Source organism: Heterodontus francisci, chromosome 6 (genome assembly GCF_036365525.1).
Source record: "Heterodontus francisci isolate sHetFra1 chromosome 6, sHetFra1.hap1, whole genome shotgun sequence".
NCBI classification, from domain to species: domain Eukaryota; kingdom Metazoa; phylum Chordata; class Chondrichthyes; order Heterodontiformes; family Heterodontidae; genus Heterodontus; species Heterodontus francisci.
Genome location: NC_090376.1, coordinates 40,822,444 through 40,842,371, shown reverse-complemented (window position 1 = coordinate 40,842,371; position 19,928 = coordinate 40,822,444). Strand labels below are relative to the sequence as shown.

Here is a 19,928-nt window from a genome sequence, read left to right as displayed (position 1 = left end):
CCTCAGGGTAGTGTCCTAGGCCCAAACATCTTCAGCTACTTCATCAATGAACTTCCTTCAATCATAAAGGTCAGGAGTGGGGATGTTTGCTGATGATTGCATAATGTTCCGCACCATTCGCAACTCCTCAGATACTGAAGCAGTCCGTGTAGAAATGCAGCAATTCTTGAACAATATCCAGGCTTGGGCTGATAAGTGGCAAATAACATTTGCGCCACACAAGTGGCAGGCAATGACCATCTCCAACAAGAGAGAATCTAACCAACTCCCCTTGACATTCAATGGCATTACCATCACTGAATCCCCCACTATCAACATCCTAGGGGCTACCATTGACCAGAAGCTGAACTGGAGTAGCCATATAAATACCATGGCTACAAGAGCAGGTCAGAGGCTAGGAGTCCTGAGGCGAGTAACTCACCTCCTGACTCCCCAAAGCCTGTCCACCATCTAAAAGGCACAAGTCTGGAGAGTGATGGAATACTCTCCACTTGCCTGGATGGATGCAGCTCCAACAACACTCAAGAAGCTCAACATCATCCAGGAAAAAGCAGCCCGCTTGATTTGCACCCCATCTACAAACATTCACTCCCTCCACCACCGACGCACTGTAGCAGCAGTGTGTACCATCTACAAGATGCACTGCAGCAACGCACCAAGGCTCCTTAGACAGCACCTTCCAAACCCGCGACCTCTACCAACTAGAAGGACAAGGGCAGCAAATGCATGGGAACACCACCACCTGCAAGTTCCCCTCCAAGTCACACACCATCCTGACTTGGAACTATATCGCCATTCCTTCACTGTCGCTGGGTCAAAATCCTGCAACTCCCTTCCTAACAGCACTGTGGGTGTACCTACCCCACATGGACAGCAGCGGTTCAAGAAGACAGCTCACCACCACCTTCTCAAGGGCAATTAGGGATGGGCAATAAATGCTGGCCTGGCCAGCGACACCCACATCCCATGAATGAATAAAAAAGTTGGTGTGTATCCTGCTAAGAGAGAAGCCATTCAACTCATCCTTTTCCACTGTGCTGAAAAGTCTTCTGCGAATCCAGTGTGATAGCTGAATCCACTGATGCAGTAATTCTCCCGAAAAGCCTGCAAGACTACTGCTGACATCTCCTGCACAGAACTGCTCCAGAAAGATCCCAGTGACAGCTGTTTACGTGTACCCCGAAGCCAGACCCAAACAGCCAGCTGGAACATTTCATTTATCCTTTTTCATGAATTAACAAGAATTTGGCCAAAGTATTTTTGTTTTTGTAAAGTTGATCTCTGCAGAGAAAGCTTATTTTTCTTTCTTTAACCGGTGTGTGTGTGCCTGTGTGTTGGGTTATTTAGAAGGTAATATATTTATACTTTCATATTTCAACCTGTGTGTTAATAAACTTTGCAGCTTTATTGAATACATTTTGTTTTATAATAAATTAATAATATTGTTGTTTATTAAAGAAATCTGGTTGGTGGATTTGTATTCTGGAACGGATAGACAAAAGAATATAATTGGCCATATCCATAACTGGTTCAAATAATTTTAAATATATGTTGTGACCAGTGGACTAGTGGGACTAGAGGAAGACATTGTACTCCTCCAACCAAAAGCTGAAAATAACTTTCAGAGACTAAGTCCGAAGTGGGAAATGGCTAATCAGGTGCCCTTCTGAAAAAGTGTACTGCACTATGCCGATGGGGGCCTGGAATTACCTTGACTAATGATTTGTGTATTTCCCCCAATTCATACAGCCACGGTCTGGTGCATTTTGCTCCAGAGTTCTGATCCTAATTTCCTCTGGGAATGACTCGTTGGAAAGCCCTGCCACTGCTGCGGGCTATTTGGCTGCACTGGTCCCAATCAAACAAGGGAAGAGGGTGAAATAGTGACTCCACTGCCGGGCTTAGTATGTCGGAGCTGGTCATCCAGTAATAACTCTAGGTTGGAACATTGGATCTCCTGCAGCAGGTGAAAGGGCTTGCTGAGCTGTGGAAGGAAGGACTCAGCCTTTGCTGGAGGGAGTGACAATAGTAAAGCGGGAAAACGCTTTCAAACTGATAAATCCAGGCAGCTTGGGTGGGCTAACCAGGGCAAAGAGGCACCAAATGATACTGGAACTAACCCAGTCAGCCACCAGGAAGCTGGGTGCCCAAAACATATGGAGGCTGATCTGTTAAAATTGCAAGGATCAGGGCTGCCATCTGTGGGTGCACCAGTCACCTTGCCTTGGTGATTGATTTTCATTTCACCAGTCAGGACTTCTAGAGTGCTTCAGTCAGATACTTTTTGCTCTGGAGTCCTGAGCCCCATTTGGCAGACCCCTTGAAACCTTCTTGTGGCTCCTCAGTTGAGAGCACCTGGGATACAGGACCTCTGTTACCTCCCTGAAGTGGGGCACACTATGATACTTCACCAAAGTGGTCTTCGAGTATAAATGTAGACAATATCAGCAGGATCATAGGTCAGGGACTGAACTTTGGGTCTTGCTTCAAGTTTGGGAGAGTAGTGCTATGAGTAGTCAAGTGTAAGTGGGCTGGTTTTGCAGTCAGCAGTAAAGCAACTGTGCTTGCCGCTGACCTCGAAGAAAGCTGCCCACAAAGATCTAGATTTCTGTATTGTGGATTTCCCAATGTCAATATGAATCTGACCCCAAGTCAAGGGGATCTCCAAGCATCCAGCAGCAGTGATGTCATCACGCAGGGTATGTAGCCAATCAACTCTCTTGGACAGTAAACCAGGAAGTAAAAAACATTGAATCTCTTCACTTTTAATTTTAAATTTTACAAACAGTGAAATAATGATTGGAACATACAATTGGGATTAAGGTAGAAACTAAAATATAATTAACAAACTTATTAAAAAATAAATTAAAGTATGTGGAAAGTATGGAAAACTTTGACATTTAACAAATAAAAAATTACTCTTTCAGGGTCAGTGAGGGTGTTTAGCCGGAATTATGAAGTCAGTATGCCATTACAAACTCAGTTACACCTCATTCAACAAGGTGTAACTTTTTCAGGGGTTTTTACAGTGACCCTAAAAGCATAAGAATGGAAGCTGTTGTCAGTTCAATGATTTCTAATTGACTGCAGTCTGGGGGGATCGCAGCAGTGCACCCTCAGGAGAAGTGTAGAATCACTGATAGCTGCTTCTGGATTTCCGTGTTTAATGGCGCATGATGGACTCCAGAGGAATAAAGGCAGTGACTGCTGACAGTTTTGCTGTCATTACTACTGCAAAATCCAGGTCTATTTGTTTCTCAGGAATGCATTTACATTTTTTCTAAATGTAGTACACAGAGGAGATATTTCCTGCTCAGTATGGCTCAGTATGATTTGATAATCAAGATAATATAAATAATTTATAATTTTTGAGCCTATACTGTGACTTAGGAAATGTTGTGATTTTACATGCTAATAGTTCTACTTTATTATATTGGTACATTCGGCACTTACAAAGGGTTAACTGTATTCTTGATATAGTATCCCAAGACTCCAAAGATTACTGAGCTGCTACAATCCAAAAGAACCAGTTTTTCTTGGAGAACGTTACGGTTACGGACTGGGCACTGGTGGATACAGTTACATTACAGGAGGTGGCGGGTAAGTTATTTAAGCAACAATATTTGAGGACACCACTGCAGTAAATCAAATGAAACCTTGTTGACCTGGAAATAGATTACCTGGGCACTCCTTGTTTGTCTATACTTGTCTATCCGGAATCTGAATCAAGGTAGGCAAACTTTTATTTTGCCAATTGGTATTGATTGGAGATTTGTTTCTGTCTGGTGAAATGCGACATCGCTTTTCTCCACTGAGTACAATTTCTGTTGAAGGGTAGACTCAAAACAATCTACAAGCACAACTGATTCGACACAACTGACTCTTTTTCCCAATTTATGGGAACATTTCAAATGTCCCATCAAGTGCTAATTTTAACATTTCTTAGTGAATCTGACATTGCTCCATAATGTGCACTGGTATTCAGACGAAGACCTATCTCCAGTCTCCCAACAAGCCAAGCAGACCTCTCAGGGACATAATGTGGGGCCCACCTTAGTCTATTTAACAAGAAAGTACTTATACATTATCAATGCCACCAGATGCTGCTGATATGTAAACTTAAGCTGTATTTATCGATCTTACCAAGCAGGACAAGTTCGTCCCTCCCACGTTCATAACAAAAGGGGAGTTCTATGGGAAATATTGACCTTAATCTTTTTAGCATTGATGTGAGCAGCCCATTTGCCATTAAAGATTATAGTCTTGATTTTAATCCCTTACCTCCCAGTGCACCAAACAAAAACAGTGTGAGTGGAGGATTGAAATATCAGCAGCATGACACTCAGGAGTCATGCTGCACACACACCTATGCCATTTTAAGAAGCATGCTTCTGGCAGCATATCAGGCCTTTGCCGCAGGCAAAACCTCATCAAGATTCCAAAGGCCTGGTCTGATGGCACCATTTAGACCCCGAGTACATTTTAACCCACAGCAGCGAGGTTAGTGGCTGGTGCCTGCCTCGCTAGCTAATATGGGCAGTCAGAAATTTCCTGTTTAAAAGGTCTGCTGTCTTAATTAAAATACTGTTTGCACCATGTGTTTTTAACAAAGAAAAATATGTGTAACAACTGAATGCATAGCTTCCTTGCGCAGGATGATGCAAAAGACAAACAAGTTTATCTTAAAAACACTTTTTCACCATTTTGTAATGCTAGTTTTTCAGGCGCTATGCGACCTCCTAAGTCCCCAAAAAGGGAGGCAGGAAGCTCGTGCACAATTCCAACCGGAAATGCGCCACTCACCATATTGGGTAAGGAAATACAAGAGGTGTCTAACCACGCCTGAAGCAGGTGTCAGACCCTTTACATATACAAATATACCAACACTTGCTTGAGGTGCTCAGATTGCACTCTGGAAAACCCTATGTGGAGCAGCAGTGCTCCTCTCGTACCCATATTGAACCCCCTGATGAAAGCTCATTGACCTGAAACATTAACTCTTTTTTTCTCTCCACTGCTGCTGCCTGACCTGCTGAGTATTTCCAGCATTCAGTTGTGTTAATCCCCACCATGCCAGATTGAGAACTTGAATTCAGTTTAAAAGATCTGGAAATAAAAGCTGGTATAAGTGAAAGGAATTATGAACCCATTGGATTGTCGTTAAACCCAACTGATTCATTAATGGCCTTTAGGGAAGGAAATCTGCCATCCTCACAGGTCTGGCCTCCATGGGACTCCTGTCCCACACCAATGTAATTGATTTTTAACTGCCCTCTGAAGTGGCTTCGCAAACCACCCAGTTGTATCATAAGAACTTAAGAAATAAGAGCAGGAGTAGGCCATTTGGCCCTTCGAACCTGTTCACCATTCAATAAGATAATGCCTGATCTTATACCTCAACTTCATCTTCCTGTACTATCCTTATATCAGTTGATTCCCTTAGACTCTGTCTTGAATATACTCAACAACTGATCATCCACTGCCCTCTAAGGTAGAGAATTCCAAAGAGTGAAGAAATTTCTCCTCATCTCAATCCTAAATGCTCGATCCCTTATTTTCAGCCTGTATCAAATCCCTCTGAGGGTAACTCGGGATGTGCAATGAATTCCCAGCCTGCCCAGCCCACACTCCCAGAACAAATAATTCAAAACAACCTCCCTGATAGCCACTGCTCCTGTCCCCTGTCCCCAAAACCCCCTGATCTCTGACCTCTAGACTCCCTGGTGCTGACCCCTGACCTCAGGCTCCCCAGCACCAAGATCCCCGACCTCCAGACGCTGATCCTAAGGGTGCTGCTGGCCAAAGTTACCCCTCCCAGGCCACTGATTGCCATTGATGAATACTTCCCACCTTCCCCCTCTTAGACTAGTCCCACGCAACCCATTATTCAACTGTAGGCCACTGCTAATGCTGATCTTCTACCACTTACCTTCTTGGGCTGCTCCCACAGCACTGTTCCTTTGCAAATGAGGTTCGAGACCTAATATCCAGGGCTCCTCAAACCTTAACATTCATGCAAAGAGTAAGTAGATGAAAAATGGCGATTCCCAAATTTCTAGCCCTGTGTCCTCTAATAATATGGCAGAAGCAGCCCATGGAATAACAGAGACAGTGGCAACATGGATACGAAGTTGGCTGATTGGCAGGAAACAGAGAGTAGTGGCGAATGATTGTTTTACGGACTGGAGGAGGGTATGTAGTGGGGTTCCCCAAGGGTCGGTATTAGGACCATTACTTTTCTTGATCTATGTTCATGACCTAGACTTGGATATGCATGGCATAATTTTAATATTTGCAAATGACACAAAACTTGGAAGTATTGTGAACTGTGAGGGGGATAGGATTAAACTTTAAGAGGACATAGACAGGCTGGTGGAATGGGTGGACACGTGGCAGATGAAATTTAATGCAGAGAAGTGTGAAGTGATGCATTTTGGTAGGAAAATAAAGGATACAATTCTAAAGTGGGTGCAAGAGCAGAGGGACCTGGGGGTATATGTGTACAAATCATTGAAGGTGGCAGGGCCGGTTGAGAAAGTGTTTAATAAGGCATATGGGATCCTGGGCTTTATAAGTAGAGGCACAGAATACAAAAGTAAGGAGGTTATGGTGGACCTTTATAAAACACCTCAACTGGAGTATTGTGTTCAAGTCTGGGCACCACACTTTAGGAAGGATGTGAAGGCATTAGATAGGGTGTAGAAAAGATTTACCAGAATGGTTCCAGGGATGAGGGACTTCAGTTACATGGATAGATTGGAGAACCTGGTGTTGTTCTCCTCAGGGAAGAGAAGGTTGAGAGGAGATTTAATAGAGGTGTTCAAAATCATGAAGGGTCTGGACAGAGTAGATAGTATGAGACTGTTCCCATTGGCAGAAGGGAACTAGAGGACACTGATTTAAGATGATTGGCAAAAGAAGCAAAGGTGGCATGAGGAAAAACTATTACATCCAGCAGGTGGTTATGATCTGGAATGCACTGCCTGAAAGTAAGGTGGAGACAGAGTCAATTCTGGCTTTCAAAAAGGAATTGGATAATTATCTGAAGAGAAAAAATTTTCAGTGCTACAGGGAAAGGGCGGGCAAGTGGGACTAGCTGAGTTGCTCTTGAGAGTTGGCATGGACACGATGGGCTGAATGGCTTCCTTTATGCTGTAACCATTCTATGATTCTAAGACTTCAGACAAGTTGCTGGTGAGTTGAGTTCCTCTAGTTGTTGACATTGATTTTTTTTCTTGTTCAACAGTTTCAAAAGTTGTCTCATCCAATTAGATTGTATTCAACCAAATAGACTTACTTCTGAAGTATGCCAGTTTTCTTTTCCCATGTGCCCACTTTTTGAGCCTTGCATTCATAATCAAATTCAATCTTTTTGGAACCATAACATTTTCATAGAATAATGTTCACAAAACGTGTGATCTCCAATTTATTCATTATAAAGGCTTGTGGCTAAGTCACAGAACCATGTAATGCTTATACATGCCAATTTAGAAAACTAGGAAAAGCTGATCCTGACCCAAAAAGCTGAGAACTCAAGAATAGCATTAACATGAAAACAAGTACTTAGACAGGCTTTCAAAGACATATACCATATTCCTTCAGTTGTATTAGAGGAAAAAAACATCTGAAGTACATGAATTTCTGAAAGGAAAACCCAAATGTTGAACGCATAAACTTGTTGACATACTTTGAACCTATCAATTAAAAGTGATGAATTCTGGTTAATTTTAAGCACTTTTATAGTTCACAAATAATAAATCTTTACTGTAAAAAAGGAAAATGACACTCGATTTTCAACAGATCAATCAACACCCACCCAAACGTTACTTCATCACTCACTGTTCCAGTTCACAATGACACCCTACAGGACTCTTGGACCAGTTCACAAGACTTTGAGGCTGATTTTCATTTGGAGCCTACATCAAGCAGGCAGTGGCTGAGGTGATAGCTCTGCCTGCAGGTTAGATTGGCAGGAGGACCAGTCAGTTATCAAGGTCTGAATTAAACACAACAGGCAAGCTGATTTGGAGAGCATGAAATCCACCTGCTGCTGAAAGGAAGAGCGCATCCCTTAAAGTTGGGGGACAGGGTGGGGGGTTCACTTTTCAAATGTGTGCGAGTTATTGAAGAAGCAGGTAACAGGTTAAGTTCACTGCACCTCCAATTCTCATGGACCAAGTGGGAAACAGATTAGAGGTCCTCTTACTTGCCAATGCAACAGGTGCTCTGTTAAGTTAGCTAGCAGCAATCAAGAGAGGTGGCACAGCAGATCAGTCTCAGGAGCATTATTTCAAGGAACTGGCTGCTGTGCAGGATGAAATTTAACAAGTTCAACAGGACTGCCAAGGCAAGATTCCCCTTCAAAACTCTTGCAATTAAGCTTCAATCCTTCTATCCCCTGCTTCCCATACCTTTTCCCCGATCACAACAGGATATTTCACTACACCACTTCCTGCATGCACTCACATATTTAACACCTGCTACTTCCCTCATAACTACTTCCCCCTCAGCTACACTACCTGCTAAGCTGCCTCGTAGATCTTCAAAACTCTTCAGCAAGACACACATTAATTTACGGTTACTCATCCGTCAGGAGAAACTGGCACACAAAGGGAGACTTCAACAACAGAAGGTTCTACATTGTAAACTCTGACACCAGTGAATGATGCGGCTGTCAAAATCACTGGTAGGAAAGGATAGATCACTGGGGACTTCCAAGGTTACAGTACAGGGGTGGGAAGAGATGTTATTGCTGTGACTAAGATCAGATTGTAGGAGTGGAAGCCCTATTGAACTGGACAGTGGAGTAGAGGGCAACTGTGTTGAAAGTTGCAGAGAAACCCAGGAGTTTGTTGTTGTTCATTGTGAAAGATTCCTTTCATCAACTTAAGTACTGCCTTCAAGCTTTCAGTGAGTTTTGTTACTTTTTAATGTTTTTTAAAAACTTTACACTGAGCCTAAAGCTCAACATTGATTGTGTAAGAGTCCTTGTTATTGATGTCTGCACTCATTCTTTCATGTGCTTTCCACTGACTAATAGCATGACATTTCTGCAGGCTTTCTAACAAGTGATTGCAAAATGACTTCAATTAGTCACTTTTCATTTGAACATTCGTGGCTTGGAAAAAGATCTCATCCAATATCCCAAGGCCATCAATTCTCAGGGTCGCCATTTCCCTTATTTCACAAAGCAGAGAACATTTCGTGCAACTGATCCAGTCTATGGTAATATAAAAGCAAAATACTGCGGATGCTGGAAATCTGAAATAAAAACAAGAAATGCTGGAACCACTCAGCAGGTCTGGCAGTATCTGTGATGCAGTCTATGGTAATGATGGGCTGAATTTTATCATGCGGGATTAAAACTGGGAAAATTGACAGCGCATCCGGAAGCCAGCTCCAGCTCGCCGTCTTCTGCTTTTATCTGCAGCATGTTAGGCCGTGTGCAGGCAATCCCTCAGGAAAGCTGGGCTGTCAATTTCAATATGTTACTCAATGAATTCCAGTGATATTAACATAGCTTTTGCAATTTAACTGTGGCTTCCTAGAACTTACTATTGAAAGCAAGGTAAAAACTCAGCAGCAGGTGAGAGAGTTGAAGACATGTCAGGATAATCCCTTAAGTACTGAAACCTCTCAGGAGACACAGGGTCTCACATCAGATGGTAACAGACATTTGTAACCTGCTGGAACAAGACCTACTGCCGTGTGTACCTAATGGCCATGCTTTACCGGTGTCTATCAAAAAATCTACTGCCCTCAGCTCCTTTGCCTTGGATCCTCCCAGGGCTCTGCTGGAGCCATTTGCATGATCTTGCAGTTGGTGAACAAATGCATAGCTCAGGTGACTGATGGCTTGTTTGCCAAGGCAGGCAATTATGTCAGTTTTCCCACCAATGAGGCCAGTCAGAATGAGTGGGCACTCGGGTTTGTAGCTCTCACTGGCTCCCCACAGGTACAGGGCATCATTAACTGTACACATGCCAATTAAGGCACCTCCAGGTCACCAGCGAATATTCATTAACTGCAAGGGCTTCCACTCCATCAACGTGCAGCTGGTGTGAAGCCATAAAATGATCTTTATGCAGGTGTCTGCAAGATTCCTGGGCAGCTGCCGTGATGTTTTCGTCTTGCAGTAGTCCACCCTCCCTGATCTCTTCGCATCTCAAAACAGAGTTACCAGCTGGCTGCTTAGAGACAAGGTATACCCACTTAAAAGATCATTGATGATACACCTGTGAGGAACCCAATGACTCCCAGAGATGATACGGTGAAAGCCATATGAAAACCAGATGTGTCACTGAACAAACTATTGGCATGCAGAATATGCACTTTAGATGCCTGGACAGATATGGAGATGTACTTCAATACACACCAGCCAAGATTTCCAGAATGGTTGTGGTGTGCTGCACTCTGCACAACCTTTCACAGCAGCGAGGTTTGGACCGGCAGGAGGGACCTGCAAAACACAGAGCCTCTTCAGATGAGTCCAAGGAGGACACAGCATAATGTGTTGCAGCCAGTGTACCAACAGCAGCGCACATTGCTGTCCTGATTGCCCCAATTATTGCAAGGTTTACTTAGGTTCTGCCAGGCACCCATCTGACAACCACACGCAAATGTCATTTCCCAGCCTCATTCCTCCCCCTACCCATCAAGCGATTGCCCCAACACAAAGCAGTCCTGTATTAGCATTTAGGATTGGGATAGGTGCTTGATGGCCAGCACGGACACAATGGGCCGAAGGGCCTGTTTCTGTGCTGTATAACTCTATGACACTGTCACAAGTGAAAAGGCCACTTGCCAAGCAGCAATCAAAAATGGGCCACATGGGAAGGTGGTGGAAAAAATATTTATGTGTGCAAAAATGTAACAGAAACCTACCAGTCTAGCATTGTGTAACACATCCATGTGCAGACCCTTGTGCAACTGCAAATCTTTGCACTTCCTCTTCCTAGCACTTCTATGTGGTGCAACCCCTGTGGCTTCAGCCAAGATAGGGGTAGGGGGTTGGGGGCAGAGCGCCCCTCGTCTCCCTGATGCAATGCAGTTTTGTTGGGGGTGGGATAGGCCAAAGACAACCTTTCCGCCCAGAGGCCACTTCAGGCCCTTAAATGGCCTATATGTTGCACCTGTGGGCCTCTTGCTGCTCCCGCTGTGATTTAAATGGGGGTGGGAGGGGCCTCCACCATGCAATGAACTGGAGAGCACCTTGCCTCCCTCCCTGTGGGGTTCAGGGGGGGCCTACACTATGGGCAATCTGTGACCCTGGCGGAAAACCAACCACCTCCCTGACCCCTTCCTCCCCCCTTGCTGCGGCTTACCGATCTGGCCCCGGTGACCCCGCCTCACTCGGCTTGGGTCTGGGCTCCAGCACTGGGCCTGGGTCCAAGGCCTCTGAAGTATCAGTAGTGGCCACTGCTGGCGCTGCCAATATTGCTGAGCTTCCAGCCCTCTAATTAGTTGGCAGCTCTTTGAGGCGGGATCACCATCTTTAAAGGGATGGAGATCCTGGAGCTGGACACTTAAATGCATGAGCACGGGTAGATTATGCTGGGGCGAGCTTCAACAGGCCGAGGCGGGATTCCACCCGCCTTTTCAGCCTAGCACGGGAGCCACGCAGGCGCCACAAAATTCAGCCCATAGTGTGCAAGCCATTGTTAAGGATCTGCATGCATTTGTTTGATTGCCACGTTTGATGCTGCATCCAGGTGCCCACACTTGCCATGGACAAAGACATTGTCACCAAGGCCTACAACATCATGCCACTTGTTCTTAAGATGGATTTGAGTACAGCAGCAAGGATGTCTTACTGCAGTTATACAGGGCCTTGGTGAGACCACATCTGGAGTATTGTGTGCAGTTTTGGTTTCTTTATCTGAGGAAGGATGTTCTTGCCATGGAGGGAGTGCAAAGAAGATTTACTAGGTTGATTCCTGAGATGGCAGGATTGACGTATGAGGAGAGATTGGGTTTACTAGGCCTATATTTATTGGAGTTTAGAAGAACAGCTGGAGTACTGTGTACAGTTTTGGTCACCACACTGTAGGAAGGACGTGATTGCAATGGAGAGCGTGCAGAGGAGATTCACCGGAATGTTGCCTGGGCTGGAGAATTTCAGTTATGAAGATAGGCTGGGGTTGTTTTCCTTGGAGCGGAGAAGGCTGAGGGGGGGCCTGATTGACGTATACAAAATTATGAGGGGCATTGATAGGATAGATAGGAAGAAACTTTTTCCCTTAGCGGAGAGGTCAATACCTAGGGGGCATAGATTTATGGTAAGGGGCAGGAGGTTTAGAGGGGAGTTGAGAAAGAATTTTTTCACCCTGAGGATGGTTGGAATCTGGAACACACTGCCTGAAGGGGTGGTAGAGGCAGGAACACTCACGACATTCAAGAAGTATTTAGATGAGCACTTGAAACACCATAACACACAAGGCTACAGGCCAAGTACGGGGAAATGGGATTAGTTAGGACGGGTGCTTGATGGTCGGCGCAGGCGCGTTGGGCCAAAGGGCTTGTTTCTGTGCTGTAAAACTCTATGACTCTAATAAGAGGGGATCTCATAGAAATATATAAAATTCTGATAGGACTAGACAGGCTTGATGCTGGGAGGATATTCCCGATGGCTGGGGATTCCAGAATCAGAGGTCACAGTCTCAGGATACGGGGTATGCCATTTAGAACCGAGATGAGGAGAAATTTCTTCACTCAGAGGGTGGTGTACCTGTGGGATTCTCTACTGCAGAAGGCAGTGGTGGCCAAGTCATTAAATATATTCAAGAAGGAGATAGATATATTTCTTAATGCCAAAGGGATCAAGGGATATGGGGAGAAAGCAGGAACAGGGTACTGAATTAGATGATCAGCCATGATCTTTTTTGAATGGCAGAGCAGGCCTGAAGGTCCATTTGGCCTACTGTTGCTCCTATTTTCCATGTTTTGATGTTTCTATGACTCCTCTAATCTCTCTGCAAGTGTTTACAGTGTACCTGCAACACCTGCCAATATATCGCATGTGGTTTGCTGGTGCTCCAGAAGTATCATGTTCATGAGGTACAACATCTCCATCGAGCTGAACAGAGTTTGAAGCGTCCTGTGGCCTCTGACACAGATTCTCCACTGCTGTCCCTGTCTCCACTATTTGACCTTGCTCACATGTCATGCGTGAATCACCAAGTGAAAACCCAAACGTCTGCCTGACTGGTCCCATCAAAGTATGAGTATCTGAGTGGTACAGGATCTGCCTGAGTCCTGTGATGGTGCACCCTCAGAATGGGGGACCTCCTCTGAGGAGTTGTCATTGTCCTCCTGAACCATCTCATATGGAACACTTGAAGGCTCAATGGGATGTTAAAGTCATGGCAAAATAGTTTCAATTGATCATTATGTACATGATTATATTTTATTGAATGCTGACATCAAGACAACACAAGTGAGTGCTGTGTGCCATGTGGTATCTGATATTTAATTCTGTCACCAGGTAGCTGCGAATCCCCCATCTCCAACAGCCAAGTATGCTGATACCAAATTGATGCCCAGCCCCTCTTAGTGGTTATGTTGTGAATATGCCTGCAGTGGTTAAGCATGTGGCATTATTTGAAGCTGTAATGTTTTTAAATTAGTGCTCTTGCAGCATTAAGCTGCTACATCCTTGCGATTGTCCTGATGAGAGTCAAACTGCCTGGTTTAAATTTCAATCAAAGCTTGGCAGTTAACTGTCAGTGACCGTAAACTGGTGCATTCTCCATGGCAACACCTCTACCAGTCAGAGTTCACTTGCTCACCAATCAGCACTCTCTTCTCATGCAGTATAAGTTGTTGTTTTCCCTTACATTGGTTATTCTTGCGATTGTCCTGATGAGTGCAAGACGAAAAGCTTGGACAACATGTCTCTATTTTCAGCAATACACAATCATCTTATTTAGAGCAGAGTGAGCTAGTAACAGAGTGAACTGAAAACAGAGTAAGGACTTTTAAAAACTAGAATTTGGTGAAAGTGAAAATTAGGAGCAGAGGTGGAAGAAATTGCTAAAAAAAAATGTTAACCTAAGATCAAAAGCTGTGTTCAATTATTTGCTCTTCCTTTAACCAAGATCGTGTTGTATGGAGAGCTGACCACGGGTAAAAGGAGCCGAGGGCCCCATGCAAACATTTCAAGGACTCCTTGAAGACATCCTTCTCTGTGTGCCTCATCGACCATTGCCAGTGGGAAGCATAGGCCACAGATCGTGGTGCCTGGAGCTGCTACATGAGGAGGGCTACAGACACTTTCGAGACTGAGCGAAGAACCAGCATGAAAGAGAAAAGGAGTAGGATAGATATAATTGCCCCCAGCAGCGACTACACCTTCACTTGTACCCACTGTGGGAGAACCTGCTGGTCACGGATAGGCCTAACTAGTCACCAGCGCGCCTGCAACCGATGTCTACAACCTTCCCAAAATCTTTGTCCGCAAAGAAATGCCAAGAGATATGGTAGATTAAAAGATTACAAAATGTAAAAAATAGAAATTAATAATGAGAACAATGGGCAGTTAAGAATTAAGTGTGGGACTGAATTCACATATAAGCCAACCAGGTAAGGACAGCAGCTTTCCTTCCCTAAAGGGCATTAGTGAACCAGCTGGGATTTTACAACAATTCGATAGATTTGCTTTTATTAGTACCAGCTTTTTATTTATTTTTAAACTGAATTCAAGTTCTCAATTAGGCATAACAAGATTTGAACTCACATTCTTTGGATTATTAGTACAGGCCTCTGGATTACTAGTTCAGTAATATGACCACGGCTTTACTATTACCCCATGTAATGAATAGGCTTGATAAGCTGAACGACCTTTCTTGCTTCATGTTTTCTTGTGTTCTTATCTTGCTTTTAAAAACTGTAATTTAATAAAGCAACAGGTCATCTGGAAAATATCTTTTGATGTGTGATAGAGAAAGCTAATGAGTACCATTCATAGTCTAATGGTACAACAATTTGGCCTTCCAATTTTTTTGATTCCTTCACTACCAACACCATGCTACATCCCATTTCCAAGTACTTGACAAAAAGGTTAATGCAATAAACAAACTTGAATGACACTCAGTTTTGCTAATAATATGAAGGTATATGCATTTCCTTCTCCAGAAATTGTAGTCAAGTCAACTTTTCCACTGAAATAATCACTAGCATCGATTTTAGAATACGTGGCATGCAGAAACACCTGCATTCACAAACAGACTTCAAACCTGAAACATCAAGCTCTGTTAAATGTTATTAATAAATTAAACCAAACTGTGGTTTAAAATTAATCTAATGTATTATTTTCCTGTTCCCAATTATAGCTCAATTTTCTTGCTTTTTTATATAGAATTGTCTTTAGCAGAGAAGCAGTAAAGCAATTACTTGCAAGTGGATGCAGTTGTTACAGTAATGATGCACCTGACGATATGGTTCTAGGAATGTGCTTCAACAGTCTTGGTATCCCAGTAACACACAGTCCTCTTTTCCACCAGGTAATCCTCCCTTTCAAATGATCTGCTGCCAATACAAAAAAATCTATTGCAAACTGGAAGCAACAGACTGACTAATTACTTGTATAATGCACCATCAGTAATCAAGGTTTGCATGAGCAGGCATCTATCCTTCTAGTAATGCTTCAACACTTCAATGTATGAGATTAGCTTTAATAGTTAAACATTTATTTTAAGCAAGCAGTAATAACCATTAATAAAAAGGAGAATTAATAGTTATTTCTCTTGACCTCAAAATTCCACTTAAGAAACGACTTAACCGCTATCAGTTTTAGTTACCTAAACATCAGATCATATATTCCTATATCTATTTGTACAACCTTGTTAGCTGTACAAAGTAACTTGAATAAAAGGAGTTGTGTTTCATGATATCACAGCAGGTCGAAATGCACACTATGTACAATGTTTAGCAATTCTATATATGTTGAGGAGCATGGCTACCACCACTTTGAGTATGGTCATTAATCACTGACATGGCGGGAAACCAGAATTTATCAAAGCTCTAAATAGTAGCTATCAAAAACATCAAACGTATTCCAACAACAGCAACTTGCATTTCTATAGCGGTTTTAACATGGAAAAACGTCCCAAGGCACTTCACAGAAGCGTAATCAAACAAAATTTGACACCAAGCCACAAAGAGATTTTAAGCCAGTTGAGAGGCAGGTTTTAAGGAGTATCTTAAAGCAGAAAAGCGAGGTAGGGAGACAGAGACGTTTAGCAAGGAAATTCCAGAGCTTAGAGTCTAAGCAGTGAAAGGCATAACTGCCAATGATGGGGGGCAATGGGTAGTTATGCAAGACACCAGAATTGGAGGAGTGCAGATATCTCAGGGTTATGGAGCTGGTGGAGGCTAAAGAGATAGGGAGGATTGAGCTCACAGAGGGATTTGAAAATAAGGACGAGAATTTTAAAATTGTGGCAATTCTCAACCAGGAGCTAATGTAGGTTAAGCAAGCACAGGGTTGATAGTTGAACAGGACTTGGTGCAAGTTAGGACACAGGCAGCAGAGCTTTGATGATCTCAAGTTTGTGGAGACTGGAAGATGGGAAGTTGGCCAAGCGACCCTGTCTGTGCAATATAATGTTTTTTGACACTACACCTGGAATACTGAACCTATATACATTATTATTATAACAATAAATCTTTATAACAAATTTTAGTACCCTTCTGTTCTCATTTGCTTTCTATGCATACAGTAGCCTTGGATATTGATTGAATAAGTTGAAGGGTACACAGGAGATTGGAGAAATGGAAGTTTTTCAAGTGAGAACTGATAACTGCATGGTGAGGGCATGAATGTCAATGTCAAGACCAGCAGCCTTTCTCCTTAACCAATGAGATTCAAGGTTTCAGAACTTAATAAAGCAAGGACTGAGAAGGAGGGCAAATTAATGTGGATGAATTGAAGTCAAATCAGGAACAGAAAGAGAAATAAAGAGAGGGAAAGCTAGATTGAACCAAGAGAGAGAAAAAGAGTCAAAAAGGAAAAGTAACAAAAAAAACTAAAAGTTTTACATTTTTGAAATCTCCAACAACAATTCACTGTCTGAAAGAATGAGAATTTTCAGTTTAAATTGTTCACTTTCAGGGCCAGACGGGTTGATCAGCTTTCATTAACAATTTTCACATTTTAAAAGGTACTTAAGCTATTAATTACTAGACTTAACTTTCTATTGCCTGTTAAAGAGGCAGTTAATGTGCAAATGCAGCAAATAAATAATGGAGGTGAGATGCTGTTTGTGCAAAGCAAATGGCAGAGCAGCATAAATTAATCAGCAAATTCTGGAGAGTTGCAACTCAGTATACCTCTTAATTCCTTGAACTTGCTGCCTAATTTGCACATTAATAATGGTGTGCGTTGTTCACATGCTGTCATTTTTTTCAGCAGATTCTGGCCCAGTGAAAGTATAACAGTTATTGGAATGAAGTAACTAACAAGAATAATAGGATGCTCCATTGTGGATAATATTCTATAGTATGGGTAGTAAATCTGAGCCATAATAGAATTTTTGTAAAGCTACATGGTGGGATATCTAATAAAATCATGATGACTCAGAGAATTTGAATGATCTGGCAATTATGAGCAGAAAAATAATCTCTAACATGTCTATTGTATCTATTTTCTAGGCACGCCCAATGGACTATCCAAAAGATTATCTTGCACACCAGGTTCCCATTTCATTCCATAAACACTGGAATATTGATCCAGTCGAAGTCTATCTCACTTGGTTGGCAAATGAGGATGACCCTGTATCACACCAAATAATAAGGAAACCAAAAAATGAAAGGGAAGATTTATGAATGCCTTATTAATTAATATCCATTTTTTAATATATCAATAAATAGTTCTCTTAGTTTTCACTAAGACTGAATGCAAATAGCATTGTGATTTTCAAAACACCCTCTAAAGTCATATTCACATTAATAATTTTGCTTAATACTTTTTATATTACTAAGTAAAATGCTGAATTATATTTGTAACTCTTGGACAGTATTTAAACAGTATTTCTGGAAGGTTTGTGCAATCTATGCTTTTCCGTTAATGTTAAAAGTATTATCTAATTTTGTAAAAATAAAGTCCGATCTATATATATATATGAATAACTTACATTATTACACACAAAGTGCTATTTGCTGCATCAGTTGGCCACTGTGATTGTGAAAAATTATCCTGGGGGGAATTTTAACCTAACCTGCCCAGCAAGATTGAATTGCCACCCATTTTTCTTCTTTTCTTTTCTTCTTTTTCTTTTGGGCCTCCTTATCTCGAGAGACAATGGATACGCGCCTGGAGGTTGTCAGTGGTTTGTGAAGCAGCGCCTGGAGTGGCTATAAAGGCCAATTCTGGAGTGACAGGCTCTTCCACAGGTGCTGCAGAGAAATTTGTTTGTTGGGGCTGTTGCACAGTTGGCTCTTCCCTTGCGCCTCTGTCTTTTTTCCTGCCAACTACTAAGTCTCTTCGACTCGCCACAATTTAGCCCTGTCTTTATGGCTGCCCGCCAGCTCTGGCGAATGCTGGCAACTGACTCCCACGACTTGTGATCAATGTCACACGATTTCATGTCGCGTTTGCAGACGTCTTTATAACGGAGACATGGACGGCCGGAGGGTCTGATACCAGTGGCGAGCTCGCTGTACAATGTGTCTTTGGGGATCCTGCCATCTTCCATGCGGCTCACATGGCCAAGCCATCTCAAGCGCCGCTGACTCAGTAGTGTGTATAAGCTGGGGGTGTTGGCCGCTTCAAGGACTTCTGTGTTGGAGATATAGTCCTGCCACCTGATGCCAAGTATTCTCCGAAGGCAGCAAAGATGGAATGAATTGAGACGTCGCTCTTGGCTGGCATACGTTGTCCAGGCCTCGCTGCCGTAGAGCAAGGTACTGAGGACACAGGCCTGATACACTCGGACTTTTGTGTTCCGTGTCAGTGCGCCATTTTCCCACACTCTCTTGGCCAGTCTGGACATAGCAGTGGAAGCCTTACCCATGCGCTTGTTGATTTCTGCATCTAGAGACAGGTTACTGGTGATAGTTGAGCCTAGGTAGGTGAACTCTTGAACCACTTCCAGAGCGTGGTCGCCAATATTGATGGATGGAGCATTTCTGACATCCTGCCCCATGATGTTCGTTTTCTTGAGGCTGATGGTTAGGCCAAATTCATTGCAGGCAGACGCAAACCTGTCGATGAGACAGGTTTTATTTCATAGAAACATAGAAAATTTGCGTCACTGAAGGAAGCCATTCAGCTTCTCGTGTTTGTGCTAACCAAAAAATAACTATCCAGCCTAATTCCATTTCCCAGCTTTTGGTCCATCACTCTTTAAATTACAGTATTTCACATTTATATCCAAGAATTTTATAAATGCAATGAGACTTTTCTGTCTCTAGCACCCTTTCAGGCAGTGAGTTCCAGACTCGCACCATCCTCTGGGTGAAAAAATTTCTCAACTCCCCTCTAATCCTTCTGCTAATTTCTTTAAATCTATGCCCCCTGGTTACTGACCTCTCTGCTAAGTGAAATAGGTCCTTCCTATCCACTCTATCTAGGTCCGTCATAATTTTGTACACCTCTATTAAATCTCTCCTCAGCTCCAAAGAAAACAACCCCAGTCTATCCATTCTTTCCTCGTAGCTGAAATTCTCCATTCCTGGCAAGATCTTCGTAAATCTCTTCTTACCCTCTCTAATACGATCACATCCTTCCTTGTAATGTGGTGACCAGAACTATGTACAGTACTCTAGCTATGGCCTAGCTAGTGTTTTATACAGTTCTAGCATAACCACCCTGCTCTTGTATTCTATGCCTCAGCTGGTAAAGGAAAGTATCCTATATGTCTTCTTAACCACCTTATCTATCTGTCCTGCTACCTTCAGGGATCTGTGGACATGAACTCCAAGGTCCCTCT

General features: G+C 42.9%; 1 protein-coding gene across 2 annotated transcripts in view; it reads left to right on the top strand.

Moving 5' to 3' along the window:
- The window catches only part of b3glcta (beta 3-glucosyltransferase a), a 281,226-nt gene extending 263,118 nt beyond the window's left edge, over positions 1-18,108 (top strand). Inside the window, exons 12-14 of one of the 2 annotated variants that reach the window (XM_068032825.1) lie at positions 3,481-3,600; positions 15,356-15,500; positions 17,650-18,108. In XM_068032825.1, the coding sequence (XP_067888926.1) occupies positions 3,481-3,600; positions 15,356-15,500; positions 17,650-17,823 (439 nt within the window). In that variant the 3' untranslated portion in view covers positions 17,824-18,108. The remainder of the gene's footprint in view (positions 1-3,480; positions 3,601-15,355; positions 15,501-17,649) is intronic. The other variant, XM_068032824.1, reaches the window with a different exon arrangement.
- The last annotated feature ends 1,820 nt before the right edge of the window (positions 18,109-19,928 follow it).